General features: G+C 39.3%; 1 protein-coding gene across 1 annotated transcript; it reads right to left on the minus strand.

Annotated features, from left to right (window-relative positions):
• Positions 1 to 852: 852 nt before the first annotated feature.
• EMB (embigin) lies at positions 853 to 23,448 on the minus strand. The gene is made up of 11 exons (XM_086629360.1): positions 23,352 to 23,448; positions 18,395 to 18,481; positions 16,056 to 16,145; positions 14,723 to 14,809; positions 11,989 to 12,163; positions 10,689 to 10,777; positions 7,081 to 7,208; positions 5,632 to 5,914; positions 4,708 to 4,741; positions 2,694 to 2,767; positions 853 to 1,444 (listed from the first exon to the last, which is right to left on the minus strand). Exons 1-10 carry the CDS (start codon positions 23,446 to 23,448, stop codon positions 2,710 to 2,712), a joined length of 1,128 nt encoding a protein of 375 aa, XP_086485486.1. The 3' UTR covers positions 853 to 1,444; positions 2,694 to 2,709.
• Positions 23,449 to 23,558: the final 110 nt, after the last annotated feature.

Below are 23,558 nucleotides of genomic sequence, written 5' to 3' on the forward strand. Positions count from 1 at the left end.
TTCAAACCCATAGGAACAGCAAAATAGAAAAAAAAAGGACAGGGATTAAATGTATTTTATCTTTTTTTGTATTCCTTTATCTGAGTTCAAAAAGAAATTACAAGTTCGAGGAAATTCTATTCAGATGTTTTCTCCTTTTGTTTCTTCAGGGAGTTTGCAAATGCTGCCTGTTTTTTCCTCATATTTCTGTTGAAAGGAGAAATTCTTTTGAAGACGTTACTGTTCCCTTTCTTAAAGGAAGTTTCTCTTATTTTTGTTTTGAAACAGCAAGCAAAGGCAACTAATGCAATCAACTGTTTTTCTATTAGCTGCACATTTTTCAATTGCTGAATGCATAATGTAACTAAATGGTGTATTTAAAATTACAGCAGCTAGCCCTTCTAAAGCTGTATCCTAAGTCGTAACAGCAGTGTCACAATTTTATGTATAAGAGAACTAGTGGTATTCATATTACTTTATCTTGTCCTAATACCCTGAAAAGGCTCAAGATCTTCTCTGTGCTCTGAGAGGAGTTTAAGGAACAATACAAGCAAGAAGCAAAAGTACCAACCAGACAGGATGTATGATAAAAGCCATATAGGTATATTTGTGAAATTTCTGTGTTCTGTATAAGTTATAACCAGAAAACTGGTTTTGCAGCTCTCAGATCCTGCAGCAATTTGTGCAAGCCTAAGATATTATTTCAGTTATATTCTGATATGGTACAGTATCCCCTTTGCTTCTTTCATCTACTCTGAAATACTGCTGAAATGTGATCTGTACAGTACTTAAATGGTTAGACTAGAATTCAGTATAGTAGCACAGACGTGGCAGGACATCTTAAGAAAATTCATATCTTAAGTATTCAGTACATACCTATATTTCTTTCTCATTCACATGAAGCTAAGAAAAGTCAGAACAAAGACATTTTACTGTTCAGAGCAAATAGCAAAACTGTTATGTTTCATTTAAATCATGATAAAGATTTCCCTTTGACCATTTCTTTGGTAAAAATGGCTGTGTCACATTTGCTTCATCTGCTAGTAAAAGGCATTTTCTTTGGTGGCAATACTTGTTTGATCTTACAAATCCAGCTTTTTAACACTTAGATAATAAGCCCATTCCATATTACCTGTTCATTCAGTGAATGCAAGGTTAGTTCCAATTCAGGACAAAATCAAACAGATCAGTCTAAAACAACAGGAAGTCTAATCATGTAAAAACTGCCTTTTAGTAGTACAATGACAAACAATGTTACAGACAAAGGTCTAAATGCAGTATATCAGAACGCATTCTCATCTGTATAAATGAAGCAGTTTCATTGCTATTTTAGAAGCATCTTTAGAAGCATTTCTCGTTAAGTATAGAGGATCTTACTTAGAAGCACAGTGGATGTTTAAAATGCATAGCCGCACACATCTTTTGTAGCTTTGTGATGATTTCCACTTCTGTTGGCTTCAATCTCCTGAATTTAAAAAAGAATAAACACATTTCCTTATAATATGAATTTGATTAGTTTGCTGCTTAGTATTTTCCCGTATTTGCTTGGAAATAAATTTAATTCCAGTTTATATTTTAAAATATTTTTTGAGTGGTCCAATTTGCAAATCTGAATCCTTAGTGATTCACTCAGTGTCATGTGTCAAAGGACTTTACAAGAATGAGACCTTAGATCCAGTATGGGATAAATCCTTGGAAACCTAATTTGCAGTAATCAACAAGTACAATAACATGCAGGAAACAGAGGAGACCATATACTCTCAGAAAGTATTTGTTCTCTATTGTTTTCCGATTTGTTTGTATTTGTCTTCTGTTTCTCTTTGCATGAACTTTACCTGACACTTCTCTTTCTGTTCTTTAAAACAAAGGATATGGAAACAATCTTCCTTCAGGTAGATGGCTTGTGATGAGGGAAAACAGAACCAGCAGTGACATGAATGCGAAGTCACACACACCTCTCATCTTGAGACAAGAGACTGAGGTGCCAGATGCAGAGGGGAAATAACAAGGGGAAATAGCAAGAGGGTGTAGGATTGGTCCTCAATTGACAGACCATCCTCTGACAAGCATTTTCAGCTGGCGTTAAGTGGAAGCAGCCTTAATTAGATTGTAAAGAGGGCAGAGAATCAGGAAAATTTGTAATACAGCTTCTACATGGCTATGTATCCTCTGCTTCCTTCTTCTACCACTAATCCCTTCAGTGCTTATCTATTGAACTGTCTTTCCTAGGCTCCTATAATCCCTTGTTTCATCTCTCTGGTACTGTGACATTTCCCACTTGCTATTACACTTGCATCTTTCCTCCATAAACTCACTCAACACCAAAAACACAGCCTGAAAGAGCAGCATTTTGGATACATCAGCTATTCTTAGATGCATCTAAGCACCTACCCTGGCATTCACAGAAATGCTTCACAATAAAGAGCAATCAATTAAGGAGTTAATCTGGGTCCTGTTTTAAGGACTGCATGGATGAGCAGAACTATTAAACCATAATGATGATGACACCATTGAATTAAAAAGCTTTAGACTAATTTTCTTGCTGGTATTACATCATGAATGACTATATATTGTTTTATCGAAACAACAGCTCTATTACTATGTTGTTGCCACGTTTAAAAGAAAAGACTGGGATAGCACAGTGGATTTCTTTGCCCTTGTATGAGACTGCTCAACAGAAAAGTAAACTCTGGTCTGTTTCATCTCTTACTTACCTTTTTAGTAAAGAGATTAAATTCTTCTGTGCCTAGCACTACTGTTTTCCAGACCATTGCTTTCTTCTGATTTGCTATAAGAAAGAGAGGTTAAGGTCCAAAACTCAGCTTTTAAGTACAGGATGAGCACAGTCATTCCAGTTCCACAATCCTATCACAGAGTACATCTAAAATGTATTTGTTTTTCTCTTTTAGTCTGTGTAGTTGAATTAAAAAAAAAAAAAATCAAACAAAGTTCAAGAGCCAGTCTTTTGGTTACTTAAAGTCTTTCTGCCAAGTAGTAAAGGCACAACTCCATCCCCCTCAAAAATCCCACAAAGTTCTGGGCAGAAGTTATAACAGTGATAGTATTCCCAGAAATGATCGCAGTAGTATCATTTCATTCAGTGTACAGAATTTGTATATAAAGCGAATGGTCTATATAAAAGCACTATACAGCTCAAAATCCTCAGAACATGGGCTGAAACAGTCCTATGATCGCTCCTTCTGGAGTACCCACAACTAACTATATGGCATTGGTCACAATCCAAACTTGAATCAACAATTATTTTGCTAAAAAATATTCTGTTTCTGAATCACTAGCCTCTCACCTAATACATTGCTGGATGTGACATTTTAATTATAGCCTCATCAGTTCAGTTGTATATCAGTCATCGCTTGGAAAGAAAAGTTCTTTTGGAGCCTTTCTCTCTGGTACGCAAACTTATCTTCTAAACAGTCAGTAGTTGAAATAACTTAGTTATTAATATCAGGCAAGTACCTGGTTTAAGAGATTTTCCTCATATGTGTTTATCTAAGATAGAACTCTAAAGATCAAGTAGCTCATCAAAACCACATCCCACATCTCAAGCATGAAAACATTATTGAGTGCACATTACAATCCTGTTGTCCTACAGCCCAAAAGAAGCAGGGCTGTGTGACAGGACAATTATTCAATTTTCAACTCAAGACACCCCCAAACACTCAGCAGTGTAATAGCATACTGTATTCCCAAAACATATCCCCACTTTACAGTATAATTGAATTACAGCTTTAAAGCTGTTTAGATAAGGGGAAAAGCACTAATATATATTTTCAGCTAGCACTGGAAAAAGGAATGGGAAAGTGAATACAGAGAGAAACAAAGAAGGTTACTGCAGCAAGAAATTCAAAAAGCAAAAGACAGCACTACTCAGAGGGGCAAAAGAAATAAACATAGGAGAGAAGTGACTGAGGGGAAAGAAAACTGGAGTAGACTGGACACGTCTAAGAAGCGGAACTGCTAGGCTGCATCTTAAAAGCAAAGTTCACAGGCCAGACGAAGTGTCTGGACTTCAAAGGACAGGCAGAAGGAAAGAAGTATGGCTTATTTTGGCAAGCCAGCCTTTAGAAATGCATCATCCTAAGGAGGGGGGAGCCAGCATGGGAGCAACAACCCTCAAGCAGCAGAACACCAACAGAAGTGCCCACACCTGTTCCTTCAGCTCCGGCAGTGCAGCTGTTCCTATGCCCAGGGAGCCCAAGCCATGAGCACAGTGAGAAGCCCCCCAGAGAGGCTGAAGTTACCACCAAAGCAGCCAACACCACCAGCTCCCAACACTCCAGCAACTACAGGCTTACGTAAGCCAGACAGGGCTTTGACCATATGCAAGTGAGAAATACATGTTAATACAGACTAAAAAGTACATCTAGGGGAAAAAACTTTAAAGCCTACTCTGTAAAATCTCCACCTGAAAGCGATTTTTCTCACAGTTACAGCCTTTTAGAATGAGGACGCATGGTGCTCTTGCAAAAAAATATTTGCCTTTATTATTTATTTCACCATATCCTCCCAACACCAAAATTCAGTGCCAAGTAGAAGACAGCATTCTGCACACCCTGGAATTAGGAAGTCTTAAATAAAGGAATAAACCATACTCTCACATTCATTATTAATCCTCACCAATTGGGTCAACAAGAAGGTATAATTTTATACAACACAATAATATGCAAACGAGAAAATATTTAACTATTTTACACTAAAGTCTTTACTTACAGCTGCTCGATTTGGTCAAACTCTTTCTCATCTTCTGCATAACAAAAAAAGGATTATATAAGGTCTCAATTTAACAAACAGTAGAAAAGTTCTGTTTAATTATATTATTTACTCCATATACCATTAAAACAAAATCTTATTTTTTATTTTATTAATTTTTCTTAAATTTCTAATTCAAATTATCTTGTTCCTCTATTCAATGGAATTACCTGCAAATTTGTAAAAAGCTTACTCGATCAAGTTTTATTAATCTGATTTTAATACATATCATGTTACGTATTTTATACAATATACATATATGGAATACAAAAAAAATACGTGTATGTATATTACATAGGCATATACATAGATATTATATCTACATATACGTCACTTTTGTTTCATCTTGCACATCTAGTTCAGCTCAACTACCTGTTCCTTAGGTTCCACAACCAACATTAGTGCATTCTGCTTTAACGCATTTTTCCTTCTTACTCAATTTCTTGTGATCTGATCTAGGTGGTCCTGCTGAGGGGCAGGGAGATTGGACTAGATGATCCTTTGAGGTCCCTTCCAATCCCTAACATTCTGTGATTCTTCACAGATGTTTCTCCCATCAAGACTACTAACAGTTACTTCCATTTCCAAGCACTCCCCAAAGAAGTATAACCTCTAAATTCTTTTGTCTTGTAAGGAAAAAAATAAGGACTATATCAAAACCTTTATGAGAAAGTATTGCTTATTGAAAGCACTTTTTACCTGAATTCTAGACTCATGGAAGAGATTTAAAAATCTAAAATAATGCAATGTTCTAAAAGAAAGTATTTTATCAGAAAAATACAGATGTGAAAAATCACACTTCATATATGATATGCTATGGGTCATACCTGTCTACATTTGGCTGCAATTTCAATGCAACACTAGAAAAGACAAAAAAGGACTTACCTGCACGTTTCTCTTTCTTTTTCGAATACATCTCATACAGGAAAATAATAGTTACTAAAATAACGACTTCAGCCACAATTGCTAGAAAAGGTTTGAGAGGCACCATGAGGGACAGAACTCTAAGCTTCAGCTTTCCTTTACTTCTCCCTAGCTCAAAAGAAGCTTCACACCAATATACACCATCATCTTCCTTGGTGAGCTTCAGTATCTTCAGATGGGTTACATTAGCAGATATTCCATTTATCACATACTTGTCTGCCAGCAAAGAGTCATCAATGGCAATCTGAAAATAAAAAACCACATTACAATTCCTATTAATGCACTGAGGAAGTATTTAATCAAATTATTTATATTATCAACAGACAGTTCTATACATAGAGATGTAAAATCAGTTAAGAACAAGCAGCATTTGTGGAAGCATGTTTAGTCCACCTCCAAGGGAAGGATTTATCTCAGCTGGCCACTCTGGTTTCCTTTACATTCAGGGAAGAAAATACACACCTCGAGCAAGCAAGTGGCCTGACCTGTCTTAGTCTATTTAAGATCAGATGAAGGGTACCCTTGACTCTGTCTTTGTCAGTGAAGAGTCAGTAGCCTCAGGCATCAGGATCTAGCATTCACTACAGCATAAAGCATACATTTTCAAGGAAGTTGACCTGGGAATGCTGCATCACTGGGAAATATGTTGATAGTCTCACTAGTCAGTGCTGCTCCCCAGCAGTACAGAGGAGACAGATCTATTTACCTCCTCTCAGTTGAGAGTGCTTCACCCAGAAAAGGGCTAGAACAGAGTAGCTATGCTTCCAAGGCTAAGGGGGATCCTGAAAGATGGATGTGTGAAGGAGGAAAACTGCTGAGCAAGATTTTTTTTCTCACAGCCTTTGAGGCAGAAGCTGAAGTTAGAAGAGATTTCAGCTCCTTCAGAATCAAGTGGCACAGCAGTCTACTTCGGACAACCTCCTTCAGGTCCAGTACCTGAGAGAGGTCATACTGGCTGGGAAATATGGAAGTACTTGTACTTGGAGGAGGAGGAAGCAAAGGGACATGCTCCTTTTCTCTCTCAAGCCTCCAACACCTTACATGCCTTTAAAAGAGTGTCCTGCTATGATAAGATTCTTTCGGTATCAACTAGTAAGATTTGAGCAATATAATCATCATTAATATAGTAAAGACAAGTATCTCAAGACTCATCTGGTTTGTTTTCCTCTGAGAGTAAAAGCATTGCAGGAACTTTTTGGAAAAGAAACATCACACCAACCAGAACAAAAACTACGTCCATCGCCGTAAAATACTTTTAAATATCACAGATTTTTTTTTCTCCATGTGCAAGAGATTTACATTAGCTTTAATGGAAATGCAATTTGTAGACCCTACAGTGAAAAGTCATCATACTTTACAAAATGTCTGTACTTTTTTTGCCACATTATGGCCAACAGATGGAAACCTTACCTGTCCACTTCCATTGGTCATATACCAAGTCCAAGCAATGGGAGCATAGCCAAAACTTTTACAAATCATTACAGCAGTATCTCCTTCATAACTGACTATGGGTTTTTCCTTTCCTTCAATTTTCGGTACTACGAACAAGTAGGAAAAAGTTCATCAAGTGAGACCTACAGGTTTTAATTACAGTATTATAAAAAGACAAAATATATCTAAATATGTGTTTATAGTGGTCCATTCATTTCCTTTTCCCCATAAGCACAGATGATTCTATCATTCATGACATGATCTAAATGAAGAGTCACTTCAGGCTCATATTCCATATACAGAATTTGTGCAGATGACTACAGGAACCTTGCTCTCAGTTGCTGTATGATCTTAAAAGTTGCCAATTAATACTGAAAACCAAGTGATAATCAGACTGTGATTTCTACCCTTGCCCACTTCCTCTTTCCCTTCTTTGACACCTGTGAGCTACATGCTTCAGTTCTAGCACACTAGAAACAAACATACTAGTTTTTCCTGCAATTTCACTCAATCTGCAAAAATTGAGAAAAGTCTATTCCAGTCATATCACTGCTACATTATGCTATCTGGCAAGTTGTGCATGTAGAGAAGTTTTTTTTAATTAAGACAAAACAGCAGATTGAAGGAGCTTTGTGTAGTTACACACATTTTCTAAGATGAAGTCATGAGTTGTAGGTGCATGACAGTAAAGATGAATTTTGATGCAATCTCACTAAGGACAGAACATGGCCACAAGAAATAAGACATCAGATTATAAATTCAGAGTTACTTGTCCTGGCCATTGTAACTGCCCCAGAAGTTTCCAAGAGCAAAAGCCCAAAAAAGACTGTTGAATATATCGAGTCATCCCACAGATATAGTTAGAGCTGAGCAAATACATCATGATAGATTACGTACTTCCCCTTCCCCTTCTGTCCCTCTTTAGGATGTTTACCAGCATGTGTTCTTCATATCCATTTGTTTTAAATTTTACTTCAAGTTTCATTGCTCTATCTTGTAAGTACAGATCCAATAAGTCTTTTAAATTACATCGGTCACAGAAGACTAAACAGGCCAAGAACTTGCTTTTGGCAGTTACGAGGGAACAATTTGGTATAAACTAAGATTGTTCTTCTTCCCTCCCCTTGTTGACTGACTAAGCACAAATTGTCCTAAAAAGCCCACTTCTCATAAGTATTCAAATTTAGAAATTTCCATTCCAAAATATTAACACATTCGTTTCATAAGAACACTACTTACAACCTCAGAATTTGCTGCACCATACATCAGTCCAGCCTCACTACTAGTGAGGTCTTCTCACTCCAGATGTGTTTGTTTTAATCATTGAACACTACCCTTCTGAAGAGCAGTGTCAGAGTACTTTCACTGCTGTCAAACGGACAACTTTACTAATAACTGCTGCCATTTCTTTTGCAATTTATAAAAGACAAAAAAAGCAGGTTGAGAAAAAAAGAATGGAACATATGAAAACAAATAAACTCTTAAGCAGCACGACAGGTTTATGTGGTAGTCAAAGAGATTTAGCCATGCTGATCAGTGGCAAAGCACAGCTCTAGACATACCAGCAATACCTCTACCACATCAGCCATGATTAAGGATATAAATATCCATCATGAGTTCTGGGACCTGGCTCTGAAAGAGCAGTTAGTCCTTGAATGCATGTAAGGAAATAATATGCTTTGTCCTAGGTATTTCTGCAAGTAGATCACCCAGCATTTGGTGACATTAACACTGCTGCTGCACAGAAAAAACAAGGCGTTGAAGAGAAACAGACAGGTGATCACATCAGCATTTATACCAGTCAGATTTCCATACTAGTTTAATACCAGAGTTGTTTCACAGTGCATGTACCTGGACAGCTGCTTACAGATCCCTTAAAGGGCAAGCACAAATGAATCTATTCTAGCCTTTAATATAGCTATTACTACACTTCACACCATTTTAAAGTACCCATGAATGGTCTCCATGATTAATAATTTGAGCATCCTATAAGCATCTCTCAAAACATTAGTTTTCCCCAGACCCGGGTAAAAGCTCAACTCCTCAAAATCTGCAGGGTCATGCCAAGCCAAGATCGGGCGGAAGGGGAGGACAGACAACACATCCTACAATGCCTGAATGCCTAGTGGAAAAGCTATTGCAGTTAGTTACAGCAGTGATGACTTTAGCCACCAAGTCTACACCAACACATTACTCATCTTTCAGTTTGAGAATTGTTCTCTCTGCATTATTGACTGGAAGATTCAAGGACTTCTCTTTCCCATTTTCTTCATTCTTGCATTAATCTTGAAAAGTGTCAAGACAGTACTTTTTATGGCATCAGAAGTGGCAGCATTCAACCATTGTGAAGCAATTCTCCCATCTTCTTGTAATAAATCAACCAGTCCTAAGCACTGTTCTGGAAAAGATGACTTCCCTATTGAGTCATTCCTGCCCTTACTGAAATAGTTACGTATACTTTCAAAAGAATAAAGGTCTCCTTTGACTTTTTTTAATCTAAAAAGACTTGGGTAGCCATTCAACTAAACCTTGCCCACATGTTGACAAGAACAATATATCATCATTTCTAAAGATTAAAAAGTCTCAATAAACTACAATTTTGTCTTTCTTCAGTATTGCATTCCAGTCTCCCCTGGCTGAAGGTTTAAAAGCAGATACCAACATTACTATTCAAGACTTACATATACATGAGAGAGTTTTCTCAAGTCATATAACCAGATATCCATCTGCACAAAGCCAGGTTGGTGCACTGGGAATTACAAAGCCTTGCTGGTCAGTTCAGCTGAAGTTAGACTAGTTATTTGAAGAGTTAACGTTTTTAGGAGCCTGTGTTCAGCGAGAATCTTTCACACACCAAATGCCTGCCTTGCTCTTCGCAAAATTTGGATGTTGAGAATAAAGGAGGGAACAGCTCTCATTAAAGACTAAGGTTCTCAGCAGTTTATATTTGTTTCATTTCCATGTCTTCCATTCAAATGGATTTTGCATACTACAGTCAAGGGCAACACTAAAGGAAAAGAGAATATAACACAGAAGAAAGGGCACTCATACTGCCCAATGAAGCACACTAACTTCAGATAAGATCTGTTCGTACATTATACAGAATGAAAGATGCATTAAAGCAGTAACTTGGTGTTTCAGAAATAGAACTGAATTTGTTCCTAAACATGCCTCCATTCTGCCAATCTTCGCTCCTCTTGTAACACAATCTCAGGCCAAACTTTCTAGTCATTGGCTCTGCTTGTCGAAGAATTTTTCTGAGACACCATCCTTTCCTCCCACTCCCCAGAAAGCAATGAGTATTCACTCCTGAGGATGGAGAGGGAAGGGGAAACCAGTTACTCACTCAGGAAAAAAGTAGGCTTATACACTTTTGGTTCTTAGCAAGTTTCCTTAAAAAGGCTTTTAGTTTTTGCTTCAAAATTCTTTCCCTCCATGCTATAAAAATGCCTTTGATAGTAATTCTTACTTAGCTTGACCATATTAGTTACTGCTTATCAAATTAAGTTGCAATTTCCATACCACCCAGAAACCATATTAATACAGTACTTCAACAGTCAAGTGAAGAAAAATTTAAAATAACTTGCCTTGTAAATTAAACTTCGCGCTGAATTCTTTTTCACCTTTCAGAGTACAACTGTAAGTTCCCAGTTGACAGTTATCCAAGATCATCAATCTTCAAAAAAAAAAATTATCACCAATTTGCATTTTTGCTTGTATTTTCTTTCGTCCAACAATTTTCAGTGACTGCTAATTAACATTCTAAAGAAACTAGCAAAAATTAGTAGGGCAACAGAGAACATACATCATTGAAAGGCCAGGATTCAGGCTTAGTGCCATGTAGAAATAGCACAACATTTTTAAGAAAACAGAAGAGCACAAGCACACCGGGGAACAAAAATATCATTTTCACCCTTATTGCTCACAAGCAGCCAAACACCTTTAAGCAGTATGATCTACAGGTTGTCAAATTAGACAGGGGCTCCCCATGTGAACTCTATAGCATACATATGCTATGCAGGACTTCAGAAGAGATTAAGTGGTTTGTTCTTTCTAAAGCCAGATAGTCAACGACTAGCATAGCTCCAACAGAGAACAGTTTTAAAGAGCTGTCATCTAATGAAGTTCAGCATTTTCTCTGCTAACAAACTGAACATTTCATAGGCACTTTGACAGAGATTTACACGGTTGTGTTCGAGTATATGGAGTAGCAGAAAAACGGCAGTACATTCTCATCACATTTACTATCACAGAAATTTTATAAGTACTATTGATGTTAAGAAACCAAAGCAATACAGAAATCAACTGGAGACTACCTGGTTAAAATTAGCCCATTTTAAAAATTTGTAAAAATTTTTCAAGTCCAATAGTAAATTGCATCAATTGAAGAAAACTTTCTACAACATTTCTTGAGTGCCTGTAGGCATTCAAAAGAGTTAAGAAACCGAAGTATCTTTATCGTAAAGCTAACTTCTCTTTTCCTAACTATGAAGGAAAAAAAAAAAGGGGCAGTGATGCCTTTCAGACTTCTGCAAAGCAGCACTGGGGTGGAAAAGAAAATGCGGAAAAAGAAGTTGAGGTATTTTAGCAGTCTCAGATTGAGATTACTACTTCACTTACTGAACAGACTCACTGGACCTCAAAGAACCATGTCCTTATCCTATACTCTTGCCTTGAAGAATGCTTGTTCTTCCTCTAGCACTAGAAAAATAAGACAACAGCAATGTTCTTCCTTTCCTGCAGCTTCAATATGTTGATAGTGGGTATATACTAATCACCGCATTTGGCTCTTTTCTAATACATACATGACTAGTACTGGGCAGTGTACATGCATGTGATAGTTACTCCTTAGAACCTGCAACTCAGACTGTTAAGAATGTCACTTACTGGATGCTCCAGCTGTTTTCCACTTTATTGATGTGTCTGATTGTTTCATTTCCCCTCTTCCAAGTCACTTGAAGACTTTTCAAAGGAGAATAATTATTGTCCAATCTGCATGAAAGTTCAATTCTAGTTGCTCTGTCCAAAGTGATATTTTTTTCCACTAAAGTATCAGAAACACCTAAAAAGTTAAGAAAATTGTTTGTGAAAAACATTTTTCTTCATTCTGGGGGAAGAAGAAATTCCAAGGTTATATTTTACATGTGTTGGATTACAGGTGGATACACTGTGCTACTGTTATATTTCCCAGAGTGAAAAAACCTGCAAAAATCAGATTGTTTGGCAGTAATTTTCTTAAGCCATAAATGAGTTATTAGATAGATCCAGTACAAAAATGACACTCACTCCATTCTGTAGGTAAACTTCCTAGAGGGCTTTAATATAGAAACGTAGGTATTCATTTCACTGAAAGCAAGATAGATTTATGCTTCTACATAATTTAATTCAAACTGAAAATACATTCAGTACTTGCTCTCACCAGGGGAACAGTGTCTACTCTCAGTCTAAACTTCCTTTTATGACTAGGGGACCTACAAGAAAGCTGGAGAGGGACTTTTTACAAGGGCATGTAGTAATAGGACAAGGGGTAATGGCTTTAAACTGAAAGAGGGGAGATTTAGATTAGATATAAGGAAGAAATTTTTACAATGAGGGTGGTGAAACACTGCAACAGGTTGTCCAGAGGAGTTGTGGATGCCCCATCCCTGGGGGTGTTCAAGGCCAGGTTGGATGAGGCTTTGAGCACTCTGATATAGTGGAAGGTGTCCCTGCCCATGGCAGGGGTGTTGGAACTAGATGATCTTTGAGGTCCCTTCTAACCCAAACTATTCTACAATTCTATGACTTCACATTTGGTACTAAAAACGCTGGATTTATTGGATTAAAAATATTAGCAATTAATAATATCAAAAAGAGTTAGACATAAATATCTATAAGCATCCAGGTTTTATTCAGTTGCAGATTTTTATTATACTGTGAGATGAGAGGTATTGTCCTGTTGCTAGTGAAGCTGTTGGTAAAATCCACAACCTTAACATTGCTCGATCTGGCCTTTCATGTTACAGCTATTCGATCTGAAACCAAATCATCTTCAAATCCATTTATGGCTTCCTTTGCCTTCCTTGTGGCAAGCCACTAGAATTACAATGTGAAAACATCCCGATACAGTAGAAAAAAAATGGCATTTTTTTGCTTTTAACATGCTTCATGAGCACAAAATAAGTGTATACAAAAAGCAGGTATTTTCTCTGATCCATATAAACAGCCTTTTATAGAAAAACACCTCTGACTTTGTACCTGTCAGCACTGACATGTTATTTCATAATTGGCCTTTTCTTTCACACCTAGATACAAATGTCGTTAGTCCATCTGAATACTCCATGAAAATTTATTCCAGGCCTCATCTCTATCCTAGACCTAGCCTATAGTATGTGATGGTCAAACAACTGCACCTGTATTTCACAGCTCAAATTCTTTGTAAGAAAAAAAAAAAGGAAGTTTTAAGGTACAGCTCACTGACTTAGTAATGCAAGTCGTACCTAAGCAGCAGCAGTCTGACTGAAGTGGAAGCACCAGATACTCCTATAGAGTATTTGAACTTCACTGGGTCTAGCAGAATCATTTCAAGCCTGCAGAACAGTGCACCCAGTACTCCAAGTCCCAGCTAAAATATTACAGATCTGTTCAAGTGCATACATAAACTTAGAGGTGCAACACTTCGGTATTTCATAGCAGAGCAAAGTCAGTTACTGCAACTCATTTATTAGAGCCAATACACTCTATGAGTGAGTCCAGCATAAATCACCTTGTTGAGGTTGTTTATGACCAAGGTAATTTTCAAATGGATTGGTTTCACAATAGCAAAAGTTTTACAGTCAGAATAATTACACTGGCTAAAAACAGAATCCATACCTTTTGAGATTATTTTAAAAGTAAATCCACACTTTAAATGAATGGAACATAAGAACCCTATGCTGTAGAAGATTAGCCACTAGCAAGACTGGTATCTAGGGTATCTCTGTACCAAGAGTACATGTATCAGAACAAGAGAGAGATACTACCTTAAGTTTCCTGCTAGAAGCAAATACAGCATAAATGCTACACAATTACATCCTGAAAAGTATCACAGCAGTACTTTGTAAAGGAGTTCTGCCTGATCTCCTCGAATTAAGAGATATTTCAGTTAGATCAGTTTTCCCAGTTGCCCAAGAATTTACTTATAAATGCTTATTTGGCAACTGGAAACTTCACATCAACTTTAGGGAAGAGGCTTATCCTGCCTCTTCTCCATGCTTTAACTCCTGTAATGCTGCGAAGCTGACTAACACTTGCCAGTTAACGAGTACCCTAGCTTACATGGTCTCTCCAAGTGGATTCACTAGTGCAAAGAAATTGTCATTTGAATTCATTTAGAGGAACAGATACCTCTACCAACAGAGTTGTTTTCACTTGTAGCTTTAACAAAGAAGTAAGACTCTGCAAAATAGTTATTAGAACACAATACTCAGTGCGACAAACTTATTCCTCTTTTCTTTTACTGAGCTCATCACTTGCTCACTGTAAGCATCTGAACTTTATCAAGAAGTTGCCATCTCACATCCTTCTGCAACACATACAAAAGATTGGATGTAATCATAGGCATACAATATAACATAACTAGAAGATAAAATAACACACTCACCGGGTAGGACTACCTCATACTGCACATAGGTGACATTAGACACCTCATTGGTTGCCTGCTTCAGCTCTTGTGTGGCAAGATCTGGACCTAAGAATGTCATGGGGAAAGCAAAGTGATATATTATGATCCTATAATCATACAGCAGAGTCTCAATATGGTATTGCAATTCTTTCTTACAGTAATCTTAGGGGGAAAAAAGGACCTTTCCAGATGCAAGGAGATTACTATGGAGATCCTTTCATATGCCTCATGTGTCAACAACTAGAATCTTAAAGCAGAAGTATTGTATGGCCACTGTCACAGTAATTATGCCATTTTAGAAGATGGTTTCTAGCTTTAATATAATGTTGTGAGTGTCAATAATCTAAAGAGGTCATAACTATCCATTTCTCTGATTCAGAGAGTCACCTGTATGTGTGGCTTCTCCTAAAGCTTACAGGTTGGTCCTAGAACAGTACAGGACTATATCAATGTTTAAACAGAGGTTGGAAAAGTAATAAGCTTCAGAAAAACAAAAAAGAAGAAAACAAAAGGACAGAACACTCATTCCTAAAGCGACTACAATTTAACAACACAGCCAGAAAGCTGGAGGCAGACCATCTAATCTAGATGCAGCTCTAATGAATTTAGAGGCAAAAATGCCCTTTGCTCTATTGGAACATGGTCAGTCCCTCATTGCTCCTCAAAACTCCTGATGTACTGCACAGAATTTCCTTCCACACTATCAATATTGACCATCTTCTGCCTGACTAAAATATACTCCCTTCCTTCTGTGAGGTAAAACTACATTTAAAAGATTTAATATGGCCAGCAGAATCCCTTTTCTGTAGGGCTATGGATAGCATACTATTTAGAGACTACCTTTATAAAGCTCTACAAAGCTATCAAGCAGAAAACTGTAAGCATAAACAGTCTGTTCTGACCACTATACTTGTTCTAATGCATTTCAAGAACAGAGCAAGAAAGCAAATTAATAAGCGACAGCTTTAACAACAGATGCAGCCCAGCTAAGGAGGCAACACCTTTCCACATCTACACATAATTGTTTCAGTAGTATAGTAGTATCTACATTCAAGTTCCTAGAAGCACACTGTGGGAGAACACATTAGAAATTATGATTAAAGGAAACATCTATTCAATACAGTTATAGCCATTCTCATTCTTTCAGCTTCCTCGGTAACTTTCTATATAGCTTTAAACATCAAACTGTTTGTCTTGGTAATTATCAACTCATATAAATCCTCCATAACCACTGCATTAAATATCTAGATAGAACATTAGGGTAACTGAAATTTAACGATTTATGTAGAAGACAATATGTGATTGCTTTTACCTGGTGTGGATACATTATGTTCAAGTGTCACATGATCTGAAGGGCTCCCCTGAGTTTGCCAATTGACAGTTCGCGTAGTTGTCAAGGGCTCTGAAAGATGAAAAAACAAACCCGTTACAAAAAAAAAATTTTCTTTCAACTTAGTGACGAAACAAAAAAAAAATAGATTTCCCCCCCACATAAATGTACATAAATACACTAAATGTTCTAAGCTACATGTTTTACATGCTTGCAAAGCAATTTTGTCAGTTATTTTATAATGCATCTCAGAAACACAGAAACAGTAACTTAGGAATCTGCTTCATCATACAGCATTACAGCTTTTGTAGAAGGAAATGAGCTTCAGCATCTCTTCTGTTCATGGACTGGAAAAGAGAAGACTGGGCTACAACTTCAGTCTTCTCACTGAAAGCAGATTTCTTTCTTTGAGCAACCTGATCTAGTGGAAGGTGTCCCTGCCCACAGCAGGAGGTCTGGAACCAGATGGTCTTTAAGGTACCTTCCACACCAAACCATTCTGTGATTCTGTGATTTGGGAAGCACTGGGTGGCAGCGTTGATCACTGCACAGTAGAAACAGTATCTCTGAAAGCCCAGATCTTCTCAGAATTACTCCTCTTTTGCTGCATAAAATACTGAACTTTGAGGTAGAGTTCTTAAACACATTCCTCTCAGCTACAGTTGAGAGACTTTGGCTGTGCTGAGGGAGGTCTCTGCTAGTGGTCTGCACCTAAAGGTTGCTAAGCAAGCATAAGCACAGGTACCACATGCCTTCCAAGTTGCTGGCCCATTCCATAAAGCACTGTTTATCAGCATGTCAGCTCACAACACAAGGAATGCTATGCCACAGGCAATCAGCCTTTTGCCTGGCTTGTTCCATCTGCACTTGCATACCTTCCCTCATGCTTCATTCGGTCTAAGTAACAATAGACCTGTATATTAAGGTGTACAATGCAGAAGAACAGAGCTTCAGGCTAGTTCATTTGACAACACTCTACTGTCAGCAACCACCAATCTCAACTACTAGTCCAAAATGGCTTCTTAAGCAACAAAAACCCGAAGCTGTCTCCTAGCACTAGTTAGTAAGTCCTGTTCCTCTAGACAAGAGCACAAGCAAGCCTTCATCTCTGCCTGATGGAGAAACAAGCTAGACAAGTGTTTACCCCTGAAATAACACATGAAGGCTGAAAGTGTTCTGGGAAATCTTCCTCTGTCTGTGTGTGCGAACGTCTAGACAGCATGCCAAGGTTGTCATGGATCACCTGCATATATGCCAGTCTAGTACACGCATCACTTGGTTTGTTCTGAAATCCTTCACGATGACAGACTCAGAAGGCACCAGTGCCAGTTCATGTGGTAGTTGTTATCCATCCACAAAAAACTAGACAACCTTGAAAGTGTCTAATAAGATCCCCATACGGACTTTCTTCGTCAATTCACATATCAAATGAAGTCAGGTGAGGCCATATTATGCAAAATATTTTCTGATTTTAGCTCATACATATATGTGCATTCACCTATGGAAAGAGTTACCGAATTTAATAGCTATCACACTTCTAGTTCTCACACACACTGTGCTAAAAAGCTCTGAAGATGAACACCAAGAACATAGCATTATCATCTCCAATAACAAAACTGTAGATGCAATAATCTGTCAGAACTTGCTTTAGTTCATATACAATATAACTTAACCCAAGTTTGATTTGCATTAATCAACATGAGCTTTGGTACATTGCTGAATTCCTGCTGCTCTGATCTTTCTGGAGAAAGAAGAGGTGAAAATCCACAATCACCAGTTTCTTCTTCAGCCTGGAACTTTTCTGCTCCCTACAATTAAAGTCCAGAATATAGGGAATATAGTGTGGGGACAAAAGGTTTTGACACATCCATAATTAAAAAAATAGACAGATGAAGCTAGCAGGCACAATGATGCAAAGGCAGTATTGTACCTCTCACTAATACAAGTGCATAAGGAAGAGTCCTCACATGAAAAATTATCAGATTTAAGTGTTAGAACAGAACCTCTCATCATGGTTCTAGTTCAGGAATTGTCCCATCTCCATGGTCATGGACTGCTTTTATGGCATACATGCATAAGGGCAGCAGATCATACACCTGGCAGTTGGACAGCTTTTTCCCCAGTCCTTGAGATGCCTATGTCACTTAAGCTCTTGCAGTTGCTGTAAAACGTCTATAGATGATGTATTTACTTCTGTTTCTTCCAAAGAGTCACAATCTTATCTCAAAAGACTTACTTAGTATAAAAACGTAAACTCTACACAGTAACACAGGATCACTAGGAAAAATTATTATAGCTTTAGCTGTACTCAAAAGACTTACCAGAAGATGATTCATGAAGTCCAGCTTGCATCTTAGTCAAAGAGTTTGCCTGAGAGTGACTGGCATCTTGTGTTGTCACAGTTGCATCTAAAAAAAAGAAATTGAGAGAGACTAAAGTTTCCTTAATTGAACTGAGTTAGAAGTATCTAGTTCATCAAAAGAACTCAAACAGAACCTACTAACTTCAGTCTACTACCTCTATTTTTTCCCAAGTTCTGAGCATATATAGCCAAAATGTGCAAGAATTACCTTTCATTAGTTCTTTAGCTTACTTTAGGCAAGAAAAGATTAAAGAACAGAGGCAGTATTTATTTGACCTCTAATTGCTGCCTAGAGATCTTTTCCTGTAGTTGGCCTATAGTACAGGTAAAGCCATTCTTCCGAATACTCCAGCAGACCAATAAACTATAACCTGTACTCAAACCCTGTCTTATTATGGGCTCAGACCACCACAGTTTATGACACTGACACTAGTTGATCATTTTTAAACACAGATTAGCAGATTCACTAATAGAATAAGGACCACAATACAACCTTACTTATCTACCCTGTTTAGTGATGAACAACCTCCTTTCCTTCTATTATCACCTTAGCGAGCAAAACAAAAGGCATATGTGTAAACATGGACTTCACAAACTAATACTAATGACTATTTCCATTTCCTTAAGACCACTGCACCTCTGTTCTGATCCTGTAATACAGTTCTTGTAAGAGCCAGGCAACACTCTAGGGTTCTTGACTACAGAAGAGACAGCAGGGGAAGAGGCAGAAGCCTGGCTTAGTTTCAGTATGTTGCTGTGTCACCCTACTAACAATTCAAGGTCCCTAGATGTTTTATAAAAATGGAGGTGTTTGCTTCTTCCTGTTCCCACATTCGGCTGGCAGAACTAGTTAGCATAAAATAAACACTACATCTTCACGTGCTTAGGTATTGCAGGACATATTCTACTGCCATAGCAGCAGAATGCACTCAGACTCAGAGCAGTCTCACATTAGTGGCTCTTAAGTGATTTGGTCAGTAGTTACACAGGGAAAAAAGGACACATTTTGCAGTTTTAAGTCAAGTCTGGGAGGTGTAATAAGCTCTGCTAGGCATCCAAGACAGTGGCAAGCATAGATGAAAAGTGAAAGGCTACATCATGCTTCATGTTGAAACTTGTTGAGAACTCTGTGCCTCCAGCAGAAGGTAAAGTCAGCACCCTGCCAGTTCCTACAAGTGAACACCACGAAGACTCCTACGCCACTTCAGCACTATAGGCATAGACAACCTGCAGACTCTCCCACTGGCACCTCCAGCACACAGTTACTCCAACCTATGTCAGAGTCATGCCTGGCTTGCACCACCTGCTTTCTCAATCTGCCCATCATACTTCCATCAGTTTGCATCAAGAGTAACACAAGGCAGTCAAAAGGCTTGATTAAAAAAACTAAGCATTAGTGGTTCTTAAGAACAGGGTCTTCATTTTTCGTACTTTTTCACACCAGTCCCACAGCCAAGTGTTCCCTCTCAGCCCCTCATGCAAGCAAAAAACTTAAGAAATCTGCTCTGACGATCTGCTGGCTTATGAATCAGCCAGCAAGAAGACTGAGTATTATTCTCTGCTTGACAGAGGTGCTGCAAGCAGGAAGAGCTATTATGCTTGTGATATTCATGGTAAGGCTGAAGAAAGGTCCATGAATTTTTATATCTGCAGCATCTTGAGGCGTTCTAAGGATGTCATAGATCACCTGACTGTCAGCTTGGTAGATGCATCACCTGCACAGTAATTAAAATCTCCAAAGACTACAAATTTAGAAGGTGCCAGTGCAAATCTGTATAGCAGCTCTGCTCTCTCACTGCAAGGAAGCCAGACAACCTGCAACATGGTTTGCATACTAACAGAGCTCTCATCTTGGCTTTCTTCCTTGATTCACATACCAAGTAAAAGAAGTCAAGCACTGTTATTTCTAGTTGCCACTGCTTCCCCATCTTGGCTTTTATCTGTCCATACATCAAACTACATAGTACAGAGATAACGCTGCACCGCTCTTGTCCTCTCATATACATCTGCTGAATAGCATCAGAGATCAAGATGACTTAGCACAGCATGATCAGTGTCATCAAGCCAGGCAGTGATGTAAGCAAGTCAAGTGGAATAGCTCTCAAAACTATTGAGTCATCACTGCATGCCTTAGCCTAAAATTGATTTGCATTAGATTTAATCAACAGTGTGATAGCTCGCTAAGTTCTTGTTGCTCTGATTTTTATGCAGGAAAAAGGTCAGAGTATGAGGTCATTATTTTATTTTTCTACCTTACCTCCGCTACCTACTGCAGCCAATATTTGGGGGATAAAGTACGGATGTATCATACTTGTCATCACCAGAGTAATTTCAGGCTTTAAAAATCTATTCACTCTTTTTCAGCCAGAAAAGTGGCTGAAGAGGAAAAGGTTGAGACACAATTTGGTTTAATTTAACATCATTAATGTAATATTTAATGTCAATTAATTTAATACCAATTTTATACTCTGTGCAAGCACACAAGGATTCAGTAGCATCCAAAGCCAGCCAACAGAACCTCCTAGTGCTCCTAGAAAAAGGAAAAGCTGCAGGCTGAGTTCTCCTGAGGATCCACATAAAGGACTTCCAAATGCCCCGACAGAAGCCCTTCCCTCAGGGCAAAACAGAAAAATCCAACCCGGAAGCAAAGTCTAAGAAATTAGGTTTATCCTCCACTCATAATTCCTTGATATCTTTAGGGGCAGAAGTTGGGAGATAAGATGTAGTGCATTTGCTTTTCCTAAAGGAATCTGGCAGCACATGCTGCAAATATATCAGGCAACCACATGGTAACCAAATGAAGCAGCAAACTTTGAAGAACAATGTTGTGACACTTAGTTAGAAATTACCCTCGACTCAATACAGAATAAAAGTGATGGCTTAAGTTTTTCAAAAAAGTTAAACAGTTACAAGACCAAAAGACAAGTCATAGAATAAGAAGAACTCTCCTCAATCTGCTTACCTCAAAATAAAAATCTAAGAGGCCTCTTCCTCTTGCAGTATCTGCCTGACCAGCTGCAGAAGGCTACGCAACCCACCTTTTTGCAACTCAGTCCTTGTGCATCTAGCACTCCCCCCGGCTGCTTCGACTGCAAGCATTTAAGAATTGAGAAACCCGCTGAAGCCCCACATTTCCAGAACACACACTGTTTCTGGATTTCCCTTTGCAGCACCTGTGCAGCCAGTCCATGTGCTTGACTAGGTTTTAGCACAGTATGAAGTCTCCCTACCTAGTTTATATAAGTATGAAAGCATTTAATAAATAGTTTTAAAAATTATAATCTCACTTTATTCAGATAAAGGGTACTAAAGCAGGTGGTTCGTTTCTGATGTCTGCTCAAAACCAGACATGATAGCCATGACTTTAGGAAGATGGTAGTAACATTTGTGGAAATTTTGGAAACAGAAACAAGGTTTTGCTGGGGTTTTTTTAGTTGCTTTCAGAACAGGGTATCATTTTACTGATGGCGTTATGCCTCACACGTTCCTACAAATATCAGGCCATTTACAGTCAATACTTTTTGATCAATGAAACAAACCGTTGTTAGAAAGGTCTTCAAGTTTTACGTGTGTGTACAGAAATACACATACATATTTTAAAGAAAATTTAAAAACTACAACGCAGATTTTCCTCTGTGTGCATATATAAAACAGATGAATTTTTAAAAAGTCTTGAGATCTGCAAAACACATTTTCTGTCCTTTCACATTATGTGAAACTACTACAAATTTTACAGACGTTATCATCACACAGGGAGCAGCATTGCTTCTGTTAAGTACTGCGAAGATACAGAGGCACGAACAAACATGTAACTACTTATATATCACACACTGGAAACGCAGCTAAACCACTGATGATTAATTAAAGCCACAGCAATACTGTTCACATACATGTACTGGCAGAAGCTGTGGCCTTGGCAAAGGCATTCTCCAGCAATTACATCTTACACAGCAAACATCAGCAATCTGGTACTTCTTCCATTACCACTCTGTACTGCTCTGCGATGCTTCAAAAACAGGAATTAACAACAGAAGTCCACTAGTTTTAGAAATAAGCTCCAACTTCCTTAGAAGTTGCTGACCTGCTCCCGAAATGCTGAAAACCACTGAAGGAACATAGGGCCAGAAGGCTCAAGTCCATCCTCCTTTACGCATTTTAAGTGTTACGTTTAAAAACGCAATGTAAAATCCTCCAAGGAACACTCCTCACAACCTGCTAGGCACACTGGTATTTTAGTAATTTAACTGAACAACTTCGGTTTTTTTCAGGACTTAAATAGTACTTTATTTGAAAAGGACAGGGCAATAATAAAGCACTATGCCTCGACCTCCGAGTCATGCACCTCTGGACTAATAAACCCTCCTGTTTGTGAGGCAGAAAGCAGGAGACGACACCGGACGGCAGCACGGACCACCACCGGGTGCAACTCCGTGCCGCAGCCAGCCCGCCGGCCGGCACGCACACGCGGGGCGGCAACGCCAGCCGCCGCCGCATGGTTCGTGAGAGGACAGCGGAGGAGGGATCCCACCGTCCAGCAGACCTACGAGAAACCCAAACGCTTTTCTGAAGCTGAAGGCAGAGGAGCACGGGGCGGCAGCTGCCCCTGCAGCGGGTGCCCGGAGGAGGCAGCGCTGGGGCGCTCCGACCGCGGGGACGGTGGGCGCCCCGAGGAAGAGAGACACGTCCCGTCGTTCAGACAGGCAGGGCCGAGAGACAGCCGCCTTGCCGGGCCACCGACTCGTTCCCCTGGGGAGCCCGGGGGACGCTGCGGGACAGGGAGGGCCTCCGCTCAGCCGGAGCTCCCAGGCGATGCCGCCGGCCCCCCTCGCTTCAGCCCACCCCGGCGCTGAGGGCGGACGGGGCGGCTGCGGCGTGACAAGCGCCCGGCCTGGCCCGCGACACGAGGGAGCATTTACCTGCGGGGCTCCCGCCCGAGAGGGAGAGGGAGAGGCTGAGGCAGAGCAGCAGCAGCAGCCGCCGCACCAGGCGCTTCCCGAAGAAGGCGGCAGGCATGGTGCCCCTGCCGCCGCCGCGCTCCCAGCGCCGCTCCCCTCGGCGGCGCGCAGGCAGCTGGCTTGGCTCGGCCCGGCCCCGCACCGCCCGCCGGTGAGGGAGCCTCAAGG

The sequence above is a fragment of the Tauraco erythrolophus genome, chromosome Z, assembly GCF_009769465.1.
Source record: "Tauraco erythrolophus isolate bTauEry1 chromosome Z, bTauEry1.pri, whole genome shotgun sequence".
NCBI lineage: Eukaryota > Metazoa > Chordata > Aves > Musophagiformes > Musophagidae > Tauraco > Tauraco erythrolophus.

Excerpts from the sequence above, each read along its gene's own strand:
- EMB (XM_086629360.1), bottom strand. The coding sequence starts at position 23,448 with ATGCCTGCCGCCTTCTTCGGGAAGCGCCTGGTGCGGCGGCTGCTGCTG. Across the intron at positions 14,810-16,055 it reads ACATAATGTATCCACACCAG|GTCCAGATCTTGCCACACAA; the intron begins GTAAAAGCAATC and ends TGACATTCTTAG. Across the intron at positions 10,778-11,988 it reads GAAAACAGCTGGAGCATCCA|ATTGATGATCTTGGATAACT; the intron begins GTAAGTGACATT and ends TTTTTTTTGAAG.